At 42.1% G+C, this 14,463-nt stretch overlaps 1 protein-coding gene across 1 annotated transcript; it reads right to left on the minus strand.

The window, feature by feature from the left end:
• Positions 1–1,142: 1,142 nt before the first annotated feature.
• On the minus strand, positions 1,143–14,092 carry DNAJC5 (DnaJ (Hsp40) homolog, subfamily C, member 5). Its single transcript, XM_009324957.1, has 5 exons — positions 14,023–14,092; positions 8,836–8,972; positions 6,207–6,420; positions 4,358–4,529; positions 1,143–3,607 (listed from the first exon to the last, which is right to left on the minus strand). Exons 2-5 carry the CDS (start codon positions 8,940–8,942, stop codon positions 3,504–3,506), a joined length of 597 nt encoding a protein of 198 aa, XP_009323232.1. The 5' UTR covers positions 8,943–8,972; positions 14,023–14,092; the 3' UTR covers positions 1,143–3,503.
• Between the last annotated feature and the right edge of the window lie 371 nt (positions 14,093–14,463).

The following is a 14,463-nucleotide window of genomic DNA, read 5'->3' on the forward strand; positions in this document are numbered from 1 at the left end:
CCCCCCCCCCCCCAAAAAAAAACCCCACCAAAGCTCAAGTTTTAATTCTGGCAACACGCTGAACAGAGGTCAACAGTGCTCAGGTTTAATTTTGGAAGGAAACATTCTGCATGTAAGCCAGGTAACGGGCTGCAGCGCCTGCAACGCTACGGCACCGGAGTTCTGCCGGGGACACTGCAGCTCCACCCGCCCAGGCTCAGAACTGCCGAGTGATCTTCTGCACCAGATTTTTAACCATTATTTCCAATACAACTTTGCATTTACTAGGATTCAGCTTGGCCATTTTGAAGCGCAACTCATGGCAGAGCCCGGGATACTCTTGTACCTTACCTACAAGAGCAGAAAAGAAGCGGGCATTAACCTACTTATCTTCTGATTACACAAGTTTTGTTTTGAAGAAGCAATGTTTAAATAGCTTGCTTATATAGTTCAAGAAGAACCACATTAATACACAATAATCCTAAATTCAGAGATTAGAGTAACATGGGCAAACTTAAAACGGTTCCAAAAAACCATGAATATTCATCTAAAAATGTGTTCTGCCGTCATTCCCTGTAACTGGGATCTCAGAGTAGTTTCCCTTGGAGCATCTAACATCATACAGACCAATTTACTATTCGCACACCACCCACAGACACAGCTGAAAGGAAAGCAGTCTCTCTCTCCAACCCGTGCCTTGCTAAGCGAAGAGCTAAACCAGCAAATTCATCCCGGATGCCATCTTCTCCCAAGCAGTGCACAACACGGATAACGGTCTCGCCTCTCATCCTCGTTTGCTGCCCACATTTCGGTTCCGACGTCAGGAGCCCGCAGAGCGACTCCAGGTGCATCACAGACCTCCCCGGAGCCCCAGCCTCCCGCCAGCCGTTCCAGTTCGGTGGAAGTAGCCCAGAGGGGTTAAGAAATAGAGCATTATTCCAAACGAACACCCACAACCAGCCCCCAATGTCGGGGGTCGCAGCTGCTCCGCGCTGGAGCAACAACCGGCTTTGTGTTACCCGTCTCGATGAACACGGGGACACGGAGTGTGACAAACCACAGCACGAGGGAAACAGCCTTTTCCTCATTCTACCGAGTCACTCTGATCGACTGTGCTCATTTACAAAGCCAAAAAAACCCCTAACACTATTCTTCTTTTTTTACCAAGAACATAATTTGCACAGAAAAGGGCAATTTTAACCAGTGAGTTTTTAGGGGACAAAGCCTGCAGATATTCAAGCATATTCCAGCGTGCAATTCAACATCAAGAACAGGCTTCAGGCAAAATCTACAAGGATAGGCAATGTTCCATTATTTTTTTAAGCCTAAAAATTGCTTTTCATTCCAAGGGGTCAAACGAAGACTTTAATTAAATACGGACCTCAAGCCAAATCATACACGACTGTCCTCAAGGCCACCCAAGAGAGTTTCCCGGACAGAAAAAGTTGAAAGTATCTTCCAGCAAACCACCAAGTTCCAGGTCTAAAAGGACTATCGACGAGGAAGAAATGACTTAAGCGTGCTGCTGAAATCTAGCCAGTTAATTAAAAGTGACATTTCTTTTTGAATTTTTGGGACCCGATGTGGTATCACAAGCGTGCCGATGTGCAACAAGCTCGCACGCAGGCAACAAACACGTGCTTGTACCAACAGCTCCAGGGAAGTCTGATTTTGCAAACGACCCCCACTTAGCATCGAGACCGTGTTAAGAACATTTTCTTCTACCCAGCACGTTTAACACGGTTTCACGTCAGGTTTTACGTGCTCCATCATTTTCAGCTCATGCAAAGCGTGAAAATATATTCAGAACGACTCTCCGGCAGCAGAGTCCCCTTCATTTTCTGATGGTTTTCTTACAGACCGGCAGCACTTTACCCCCTTCAAAAGTAACACCTGGATCTTGTAAGAGAGCAGCACGAAAGACCTTCAAAGCAAACACCGGGAGGAAGGCTGTAAATAGCCTCTCAACAGAAATAGGTGAAAAAGGCAAAGGGGAGATGGGGGGTACAAAGGACAGTCGAGGCGTTGTGATATAAAACCATAAACATCAACATTAAGGAGGCTGTAATCAACCGCCAAAAGTGCCAAGTGTAGGATCTCTGGCAGCTGTTCTGGATCCTGACTCCGTCTCGTCTAAAGCAAGATTATTAACAACAAAATACACCAGCAATTCAGCAGCTGCCTAAAATGCTTTTTTAACAGTTAAATCTCAATAAACCACAGTTTCTAGAGCAGTATTCAAACATGATTTGGTTTCAAAATAGTACAGGAAACCTTTCAACGGTTTCCCCATAGTTGTTCTGAGGAAAAGAAAAACACTGGTGTAAACAAGTCTAAATGCAAGACAATGTGCAAATTATACAATATAAACACAAAGGTGTTGTGCTCTTAAAAAGCCACTTAAGTACCCCACAAAGATGTTCATGAGAAAATTAAAGGGCTAGTGTATCATAAAAGCTTTAAAAAACAGACACGTAATACCCCATTTGTCTATCAGAATCTCAAATTATTAGAACAGATTTTTAAAAACCAATTTTTTTTTTTTTAACATTTATGCTGTTGCCTACGGTCTGCGTTTTACTCACTTGCTCAGTGAAAACCAATTGACCAGTTTCACTTTAAGATTCTCATGCATTCAAAAAAAGCTGCACTATTTGGTCTTTAGCATTTCAGGAAAAAGGCTGAACTCAAACCAAAACAGAATTGCGCTTGAAGTTAAAATCCCGCCGCCACCACCACCACATCAGCCCATTCACAGTTGGTTTTGTGACAAACTACAGTTTGTGGTTACGCTGTCACTGAAGATCGCCTTACACATAAAGAGCTGTTCATCAATTTACTGTTCAAAGATTGGAAACTCTCCCTTCTTATTTTTCAAGGTAGAATTTATTTAAGCTGAAAACCAGCATTAAAGAGAATTCCAGCTCTGCAGGACTGGCATTTTTTGGTTCTTGGCTTTGTAAACTTGCTTAGATAACAACGCAGGAATAGAAGGAGGAATAGAAGAATTGGTTTGTTGCACTCAAGTGAAAATCATGAACTTTTAAAGGTCTTCGACAGCTCAGCTGTATGGAAGAATGGTGGCTTCTGTGAAACTTTTTCTTTTTAAATCTCATTTTTAGGCCAGTACCACTGCTTAAAATGCAGAATGTCTCCATCACACTTATATTGTGACAACTCAATACATTACACCACAGACATGTAACAAAACTCCATACATGCTATAAAAAAAACAAAAAACAAAAAAAGAAAAAAAAAAGAAAGGAAACAAATAAGACCGTAGCTAAACTGCTTTAAATACCGCATGCTACAGCACTTCACGTATCATCAAGATACGACACTGAAAGGTGACAAAAGGCTGAAGGGATTACAAAATATTTTCGGCAGGTTGGAAAGCTGCCGTCTTACTGTGGCAGAATTATCCCCCCTCCCCATTCTCTACTTCTAATGTTCATGATTCTAGTGCTGAGTTGGCCATGTATTTTTTTTGGTTATATCCATTCTAATTACAGTGTTTCCTTAACTTAATTAAATCCATCGGTGTGGTAGCTGGGGTGAGAGTCAGCTGTGAGCTGGGTCGTCTCTGTGGCTGACGCTGGCTGTATCACAATAGGTGCGTCTGAGGCCTCTGAAAAGCGAGACAAAAGGCTTAGCACACCAAGGGAAAAAAACAGCGTAAGTTTTGGTAAGCGTAAGTTAAATCTCCCTACAACACTTTGATAACACAATTTTACACTCCTCGAAGGGCATGATGTTAATTTACTGGTTTCCAGTCTGCACACAATACCATTCAACTCAAGTCTACACGTGGAACATTTACTGTATTTCCTTCTTCGTGTAAGAGCAGCTGATCCTCACCCACCATTCAGCAACGCCCATTAAAAACACGGTCAGAGCACACACAAGGCTCCACAATTTTTTAAATGATCTGTTTAATTCTACAGAAATCTTCATAAACAGTATTAGATATAGCTACTAGGGTAGCAGTCCCGTTTCCTTTACGCCCCACGCAGTTAACAAAACTGCCTTGACACCCCCCATCCTTTGGGGTAAAAGAGCCCCTTTCTGGAATCACATGTGTCTGGCTGCTAACGTTACTCCAGCGACGTGGGAAGGAAGCTCAATGACGGTCACCTACTGCTTTGAAGCTGACCCCAAGTTCAACGAAGACCCTCCGGGAGTTTTCAGCAACTCCATCTCCGGTGTTAGCGTCACCCACGTAACTCTTGTGCCACAAGTATTCCCTCACCATCATCTACAGTCCGAGACCTGTGCTGATCTCTACAAAGCAAGTGCTGCTCCTTAACCAGCACACGGAGCGCTCGGTCAGAGCCTGATGCCATGGTCATCCTAGAAATCTCACAGTGTTTTTACCTACCCCTTTCATCTGACTGCAACTGTGCCTCCAAGTCCTCTGGAGAGACGTAGTATTCCTGCTCTTCACCTTCGGGAGGTTTAGGTTTACACTTCCCACAGCAACAATTACAGCAGCAGCACAGACAGCAACAGCAATAGCAGCCCGTGATGAGCCCACAGAACACAAACAAGGCCTGCAGAGGACAGAAGACAAAGAAGTATTCACAACCTGTGCCTACCATGCACGTCCACTGAGTTTGAGAGACTCAGATATGGAAACCAGAGACCAAAAATACGGCGACGTAGAGACAGAACTTACTAGCTACATTTTTTTTTTTTGTACTTCATCACCAAGAGATATTTAAAAATGTGTGCAAAACTGGCTACTGCTATGAACATTTTACACCAAGGTGAGTACTGCCAACCTGGTTTACTTAAACCTAAGTTGTAGGAACTTCAGGTGGACTATTCTGCTACATCTGCAAGACGACACAGGTCTAAGAAGCGTATCTGTATTAAAACCCAGAGGTACAGATTGTAGCTTGCATAAATAACCCTGGAAAAGATTCAGGCTAGCTAGTTGACGTACAGGTCGCCATGTACCTACAGCAGGGACGGTGTCCTACCCCAGGCTGTAGGCACGGCTGCAGAGCTCACCACACTGAAGTTTGGGGTCCTGAGGTTAGACGCTACTAATACGGGAGCAGGGCAACCCAGAGCTAGCCAAGTCTGCCAGGCGCTTATCACAGCGACAATGGGCAAAACTAAAATTTTCGCATAGGTCACTGTGTAATTGTTTGAAAAAATAATTTTAAAAATAGCAAACCAGCATGGTGATATTCCCGTTCTCTTACTGCAGGGGAATCAAGAGATGGAGGCAATGCTGGCAAAGGGCAGAAAAACGAACCTATGAAATGAAATGCCAAGACTAGGAAAAGGTTTTAATCAGCCATAAAGCACTGTGAACAACACCACGTCACTAAATAAGTAAGTTGGTGCAGTTACGGTTTCGCACTTCAGTTTCGCAGTCACGCTGCCTTCTACTTATTACTTTCTAGGCAGAGTGCAATCACATGAACTCCGAAATGCAAAAGCCTGGACAATTTCAGTGTGAGAAATGTGTAATGTGCAACGTATAGGTTTTTTGCACTTTTGAGTAAATGTGGCGATTTTAAAATGTAATACTTAAAGAGGGAAGCATATTACGCTTAAAAATAATTCCAGTCCAGTAAAATATAGTAATGCCTTGGCACTGGCAGAAGACTCCTAGAAGGCACCTATACAAGAATTGTTACATCTACTGCACGCCTGCAATACTTTCAAACAGCTTTTTGCATGCATTTGTGAGGAAACATGAGCTTGCAGTGTAATTTTGGTACACTGGTGATACTCTTTCTGCTGCACAAGAAACAAGGATGGGCAAGTGAACAAATAACCTGGAGCCTCTCAAACCAGAGAAGAGCTGAAGAAGTGACATTTGTTCAGGGAAGCCTCTGAGTAAGTTTGTAATACTTCTAAACAGGATCTCCTCTGTGAGCTCAAGTTCACAGTCAGGACTCGTTTTGCAAAATCATTTAGCAGATATTACCAAAGAGAATAACCCCCCCAAACTCCTCATCACTTCTAAATCCCACTAGAAGGGTCCAAGCTTCTCTTAGTAATGTAAGTCTCGCTTATTAGGCCCGTATCACTGAAAGATAATCGAAAAATACTTCTGAACTAGAGACTGCAACACAGTAAGAGAAGGTTAATAACCAGGTGTCAAAAATTCAGCAATTTCCAAGAGTAAAAACAAACACAATTATCAAATGGAGCTCTCTAAGAGTTTTAAACGCCAATCCAGAATAACTTCTCTTTGCACTTTTATTTACCTTTGCCCACCAGCTGGATAGCACGAAGTATGTGTTCACATTTTCTTCACCAAACTGTTCTGCTACATACAGACCCAGAGAACCATACTTATCATAAATGTTTCGCTTTGTGGCATCGGTCAATATTGCGTGTGCATTATTGATCTCTTTAAATTTTTCTGCTGCCTCTGGATTATCAGGGTTTTTATCAGGATGATATTTCAATGCAAGTTTCCTGCAGAAAGAAAAAAGAGATTGTTAGAGATTAAAAACTGGGATTTGGGTTCCTGGGTTTTGATTTTTTTTTTTTTAATTCCATAGCCTGTCACTCAAGGGAGACTTTCAAGTTCCAGTCGGAACTGTGATTCAACTTCCCTGATGATTCTTCCTCAGATGATAACAAAAGGCTACAGCACTGTCTAGCTTAGTTCACAGGGTTGACTTCAGACTGCTAGATTTGGCCCCCAGAAATCCAACGGGAAAAGAGAGAGGCATTGAAGAAAAGTAGTACTCTTTTTTACCCCTCAGCTCTAGTAATTTCCACCAGTTAAGTTTTGCTCCTGCTAAAGCACAGACCAAGGTAACAGGAAAAAAGACACATCACAAGTCTAAGATATAGTACCAAAGAAAAAATAAAAGCAAGCTGCCACAGCTAATCTGCAGCGTCTGAACACAAAAATAGACCAGACCATCACTTGTGGTTAATTCACCAATTCCTGTGCAGGAACAAAGCACTTCTTAGTTCAAGGCTTGCTAGAATAGAAAAAGCTTCAGAGTTTCAAGATATCAGGAAAACACAACGTACCTCCCCTAATCACGCTAGATCTATTACAACTAAATGACAGCAGTTTACAGTCCCCAGAGATCTCTAAATATAACACAAAAAAAATTAGATTAAGAACTGATAAATTTGCTAGTTCTGACATGGCCCAGGCTATTTATAGAAATCAGTAGAAATAACTGGCCAAACACCTCCTTATAGACAGAAGAAATGCTGTTTTGCCATTTGAGCCATTCGTGCTCCCAAGTAGAAAGATAATACAGAACTGTATGCTAACAGTTCTCCTCCACCAAAAAAGGTACTTGTCCTGCTACAGAAAATTACTGAAGTCCCATATTTGAGAAATACACTAGAAGCCTGCAGATGTTTACACGACAACTTTGCAGTGAGGAAATATTTAGACAAACAGAAAACAAAGATTTGTGCAAGCACACATTGGGACACGCATGCAAGTGTATCACAGCATTCAAACAGTAAGTCGAGCGTGCGCTTGCAATACTCAAGCTGTAAACGATGTTGCTCGGGTAAGTAACGTCTAGGGGTGCGGCTAATGCCGTAGCCTCAGTGAGGACTGAAATAATCACAGTTTTTATAATTAGAGTGAAGTTATATAAACCTGGAAAGGCCTTAGCTACTATCAGGCCGCAATAGATAAGTATTTTTCATTTCCCGTTTCCTACACGTACACAAACCCCCTAGCCCACAGGCCAGCAAAGGATGTTCAAATGGAACGAAAACAAGAGGTGTCAGTCGTCCTTTTGTAAAGGAGCAGCAGAGGAAACAGGATTAGATGAAGGTTCAGGTAAGTATGAAGCAGCTACATTTCACCCTAGGATCTATTTGGGTCGTTCCTCCAAAGGAAAAACTGTTGCAGTTTTTCCCCCAAGAAGGTAGAATTACTTTCCAGTTGCTAAGGCTTGAAGACCACTGATTCAAACTTCCCACTTCAAGGTTTTAGGAAGACACAGCTAATTTTTGAGAATCCGGGGACCCAGTTTATTCACAGACTTCACCGTGTAGTTGCCATCAGTATTAAAACGCAACTTTGAAAGGAAAAAATTTTGGTAAATGTTAAAGACTGAAAGAAAACAACTTCGAAAAAGAGTATCCTCAAGTAAAGATCACTACTGACCCCTAGTGTAACGCTGAATACATTGCCACTTGTCAAATAGTACAAGACGTAGCTCATGCTTAAGGTAAAGAAGCAATTGCATATACACAGATTTTGCAGGAGCGTGGGAAGGGAGGAGGTTACAGGACTTTTTTTTTGTTTTGTTTTATTTGGTCAATGTGAAGCCATTTCATGCGTTTAACTCTTTAAGAAAAGAGATAAAGTAAAAAAAATCCTCTTTTAAAATAGTAACTCCACATAGAATAAGAAATTTTGAATGGATTTTTAGAAAAAAGTAATTGTTGATACTCAGTTTTCATCCTTATTTGCATCTTTAATCTATACCTCACTGTGCCAGAATCGGAAACTATGGACACAAGGGCAATACTGCACATCTGTGGTCTCTGTAAGCCAGACACGAGGCTACGTAACATGAAGAATTTAACTCTGATCACACCGTCTTAAAACTCTGTTCAACTTTATCTAAAGACCTTTCAGAATGATACTGCGTATTTGAGAATTTAACTTACTCGAGATGAGATGTAAAAACTTAACAGCACTTATATACAAAGCCTAGGCATGTTTTCACACCGATTTTTGCAAGAATCAACCAAGTTTTCACCTGGTTTTCTTACATGTTTTTCTTGCAAAAGGTTTAAATAAACCAACTGGAGCCTATACTAAATACACCATCTGTTGAACACTTATTTAAAGCTATTTGTGCTATTGGGCAAGACGTGTAGAACTTGAACCTTTACCTGTATGACTTTTTGATATCATCTGAAGTGGCGTTCTTGTCCAACCCCAGCACGTGGTATAACGATTCTCCAGAGGTAGAGAGCGAACGTTGCCTCTGGTCTGCCATCTTGAACTAACCTGAAGAGAGAACCGGCCCCTGCCAAAAAAGAGATTAAGAAATGCTTAAATGAAGAAGAACACAGACCTCATTAACATCATCAGCCTTGAAACCAGAGCATCCACGTGAAAATTCATCTTTTTAAGGTTTAAATGTGCTTTGAAAAGAAAAGGCTCTTAACATACATGGAAGTTAAAAAGTTACAAGACTCAGTGAATTATCAATGAAAACAACTATTACATTTTCAGCACACCACCAGGCACCCTAGAACCACTACTGTATATACTCAGCTCTTCTTTCCAAAAACCCAAAATCAGCAGCTGAGGTATATAGCTATAGGTATGTACTACATACACATCCCTAAAGCTACTTCATCTGCTTTCTTAGTCTTAACATTAAGATAATTTATTTGTGATAATACCTATAAAAACAACTTGACAACAGACAGGTTGCTATTACATTGAGGCTGCCGTTTTGCACCACACTTGCACAGGGTTAAGTTATTTCATTTGCATTTTCAATTGCAGACATTCTGTTACGCTAAAAAAAAACAACCCAAAACCCAAACCTCCACGGCACCTCCCAAAACCCCAGCCTCCCACCCTACCACTGACACCAGGTCGAGCAGAATCCTTTAGACAAAATCCAGTTTGACGAGGCCTGTGCATCCCGCTATGGAAGAGGGAATGCCTGCTCACTTACAGAGGAGGAGATCTCCCCTCTCGTAATTTAAAGTCGCGGATCAAACATTTAACATGTATTCTAGTTACAATCATTGCCACTTGAACGTGAATTAACCTCCTGCTCCAAATTCAAGTGTGAAAGGCCCCAGAGATCTCCCCTGTGCCATGCCACGGACAGATATGGTTATGTCCTCCAACATCCTGAGGAGATTAGCATTTGCCATTCTTTAGCTGCAGAACTGCAGCAAGGATGAGCATCGAAGAGAAGACTATTGGCTATTTTTGGATTATGTCATTACAGTTAGCCTACACCAGATTATGTAGTCTTTGAAAAAGATATTTAAAGCACCAGACTTTTCTAATTTAACCCTTTATCTTATATAACAAAGTTAATAACGGCAGTTTTTAAAAGGCTACCTGAAAGAAATACTCTCAGACGTCGCATCTTGCACTGCCCGGTTCTTGCTGTGACCTCATAGCGTTGATACGCTTCACAAAAATCACCGTTCTGTTTGTACCAACACCCGGGTATCCTCATGCCTGTGGAAGTGTGACTAGGTGGCAAGGACGCGGACATAGACGTTACAACTTTCTTGTTCATCTCAGAGCCTGCTGTTAACGACTCTTCTGCATTTGGCCTCTCCAACTTCAGATTAGTTTAACACCGGGCACTACGTCCCGTTTCTTTGACTGGGATACACCAGCTACACTAGCAAACTCTCATCTAATTTCCTTCACGACATCACTGCCAGCTCTGGTAAGTTTAATTAAAGGCTACTTAATAAGGAAGCTATAAATTAATAATAATAATAAAGGGTCTAAACCCTGATGCTTTGGCTAAGCATTCAAAATACACCCCAAATCTGGAAGGGGAGTATGTGGGTAGGGAGAGAAAACCTTTTCTTTTGAAGAATACTGTTCAGCTACCAAAAGGCTTCTGTGTGAGAGGAAAATTATCGAGTGCTGCAAGACACACGACAACCGATTCATGTATTTGGGCACAATCTGATTCAGTGAAAAGAAAGAAAAAAAAAAATTCAGGAAAGAAATCCCACATCCAGGAATACACCAGGCACGACCCTCCGCGACAGCCTTTTCCCGCCCGCAGCTATGGGTCAACCCGGCCGCAGCCTCCCAGCCCCCTCCACCCAAGCGGTCCCGCTGCTGAGGTCAAAGGCTGATGGATCCTGGCATCTATCTGGTAATCTAGCTAATCGCACGGGCCCGCTCCGACCGCTGCCCCGGCTCCCCCGCGCAGCTTCTCCCGCTCTCCGACCACGACCACCACCGCTGCCCCGCAGCCTCCCTCGGACACCCTCCTGCAGCTCTGTCACGCCGGCCACCCGTTAGCAGCATCCAGCCAAGGGGAGCGTGTCTGACACCACTGCTCTTTGCCAGGGACCTGCGGGATTAATCTCAAGTCAGGGGTGGGGGAAGCATCCTGATTTGAGATTGTACACGTTAATTTAGCTCTTCCAAAGGTACTGCTTCAAACCGGAGCTCCGAGGGCATTATGAACACTTGCGTTGTTTCAAGTCTGTAGCTCTATTTAGGCATTACAAGCTTCCTCTAAAATCAATCCAACGTGCCCTTGGTGCACAGATGCTGCAGATCACAGGAATACACTATGCTCTGCTTAATAAAACCTCCACTGTTAAATTAGGGCCAATTTGTTTAATAAAAAAAGAATTCAATTTGATCCAGGCGATGTCTCAGTCTGCAGGCTGCCTGTCAAGAATAAAGACAGGCACAGGAATAAAATTCCACGCTGCTGCAATCTTTAATCGCTTCAATCTGCACAGTTCAGGGTGTCTGGAGTTCAGTGTAATGGGGTGTCTGATTTTCAAAACTGGTATGAAATGGACACGTTGGCCTTGGCAGAAGAGCGGAGGACAAGGTGGTAATGGGAATTCATCTGGGAAGCTTGTCATTCAAGGGAACAGAAGAGTATTATTACTAGGAACGCAACCTTTGGCTTTTCAAATATGAAACAGACAATGAAGGTGCAAGTTATTTAAGTTCAGAGTACTTCATAAACCAGGATATTATCTATCCTACTGTTTTTGCAAGTGGCTCTAATTCACAGTACTGAAAGCTGCTCTGTATTTGTAAAAAGTGTATTCAGCAGCAACAAGCCATCTGCTCGTTATTCTAACCAGGCAGGATGCCCTGAAGAGGTTTCTCTCAGAAGGCTCTGAGGAAAGGTAATCCTCTGGATTAAACAGCACAGTTTTTAACCATCTGTGTACCAGAATATCCTGCGTTAGTCAGCTTTACCAGAAAACGCAACTGTTTTCAGCATGACCAGGAAAGTACAATTGGTACCACCTTGCTGAAAAGACTTCGATGAAACCTGGTAGGTTATACATGGAAGCCAGCCTTAACTTTTTAAATACGTCAATGGTAAACTGAACCTTAGAAAGACTAATTTTCTTTTTAGCTTCCCAAAAGAATCCAATCAAGTTTCATGAAACTGGTGATATCTTAGTTTCTGCCAGGTCTGTTGACCCTTTTACAAGTTGTATTTAACTCATTAAAACGGCAAACTATTATTACAGCCAAGAAAAACGAGTAGTTCCCTGCCAGTTTAGGGAATTAAACACTCACAGAACATCCCAATGAATGCCAGCACCAAAAAGGGCGGCAGCCGATCCGGTTGCCAGAAGCGGGGAGGGAGGACTCAAGCTTCACCCGACCCCGCCGCAAGATGCTGCAAAGACTTTAACTGGAAGGGGGCAGCGAGGGGCGATCAAACTTTTCCCAAAAGACGTGCTTAGCTGTGTGGCAGGAGGGAGGGTGGAGGTTACCGACACCGCTCACACAGGGAGCGGATGCTTGTAACAACACTGCATCCCAGCTGTCAGATCCCCGCTAGAAAGAACCGCCTCGCGCCCGTAAAGGGATGAAGCATTAAGAATTTATTCATGAACAAACCTCTGGAAACTGTGAAGTACCAAGTTGCCTAAAATATCACTTCTCACATTTCCAATTCATTCTGTACGTTTTCCCGTGTAAGTCACAAAGGCACAGCCGCTCGCTCGAATTTCCTCACTGGAGGAAAGACTGCTTTTGAAAGGAGCTGCGGTGGTTCGGCTCCACTGATAAAAATCAGAAGGGGCAGAGGAAACCAAACAACGTTAACTTTACAAATACTACTACAGCAGGACATTGGGGCACAATCTTCAGAATTTTAATTTTCTTAATACCCGTATATTTGTAAGTTTAAGTTACTAAAAAATAAAAATAATAAAAAAAAATAAATAAAATCACACCATGAATGCATGCGTCAGTGCACAGACCTTTAAATACGTGCTGTTCACAACGATTTTAGTGAAGTGTCTACCTTCAATGGAGGGAATCTGGCTGTCAACAGCTGTTCCAAAAAGTGAAATCCCGCTGTAACGCACAAAATCCACCACCTCCTGATGTGGTAAATGACACTTACCCACTAGACATAGGATAATGGCAGGTCATTAACTTTAATGGATACTCTCTATCCAAATCTGGTTTGGCGGAAACCAGAAGAACAAAACAGCTTCCCAGCCTTTCCATACGTCACCGGTAACACAGAGAATAGAGAAAGCTCCAAAAGGGACAAATAAGAAACAGCAGGAACGAGACAGACAAACTCAAAGGCGTGCTGGAAGTGCTGGGCAGGAGCAGAGGAGGTAGGCTGCTGCCCTAGCACAGCCCAACACCACCAAGGCACCAACCCTGCAAGCGTCTTTAATACAAACTCTCTGTGACGTTGTCAAGCCCTCCGCAATTACAGTTTTAAGAGCATATCAGCAGATGATTAAAGAGTCCAGCTTGGAAATGATGTTTTGCCAGCTCTTACAAAAGTTATGTCTAGTCGATGCTTTATTATACAACTTTAGGAAGCACTGGAGTATTTTAGGAAAGATTTGTATTCCACAAAGCATTTTTGGTTACTGACCGTGGTAAAATGTAATGTCAGTTAAATTTAAGATTAGTAGCTTTTCAAAGATTTCCAGTGCAGAAAGTTAACTACAGCTGTTAATCTTAAACTAAATTATTCTATCTGAACCAGTATTTACTAGTAAAAGTCTAAATAAAACCACCAAGCCAGAAAACACATTAGTAAATATTGACTTATCACAAAAACAAAATAGCACCACTGGCCTCCGCATCCTGTCCATCTGTCTCAGATTCATTTAGAGTCGTCCTCGCAATCTGCTATTTTTCGAGGGTAAAAAAAAATCATTTTTAAAGGGGAGAGGAGAGAAACATATACAAGATCGTATTATCAAGAGAAATACGAGGTGTTTTAAGCTTGGCTTCGTAAGGTATTAGAGATTTCTATAAGAAACTTTGAACTTTGTTTCCTCGGCATTATTTTGCATTTAAATGAGTAGCTACAAGAAATCAACAAATACAGTACTTACCTGGTGTCTAGTTCGGATATTCTAAGGCAAGTGGTAACAGCCTCCACACACCTCTAAAACTGAATCTCCTAAAGACAAAACAAAAGCAAATCAATTGTTCACTAACTCTTATGTTGAGGGCTCATTGCAGAATTATCATCACATTATTTTATTATAACACTCCTTCATAACATGCTAAAGACAAGATGGAAGTGAAATAACAAAAATGTAACCTTCTATACTTATACAGAATTTTCACTTAAAGCAGGTAAGTATTGAAGCCACCGGGAATGTGGAGGCACGCTACAGCCTGGATGCGTTTAATAGGCACACATCTTCCTACGACACGGTCAGCTGGCATCAGAGAATACATTTTAAAGGCTGCATTTAAGTATTTTCATTATGCTTTCACTCAAACGCCACCTTGATGCGAAAGTCCAGAATAAAACACAGGTGTTTTTA

Source organism: Pygoscelis adeliae, unplaced genomic scaffold (genome assembly GCF_000699105.1).
Source record: "Pygoscelis adeliae isolate BGI_AS28 unplaced genomic scaffold, ASM69910v1 Scaffold786, whole genome shotgun sequence".
NCBI classification, from domain to species: Eukaryota; Metazoa; Chordata; class Aves; order Sphenisciformes; family Spheniscidae; genus Pygoscelis; species Pygoscelis adeliae.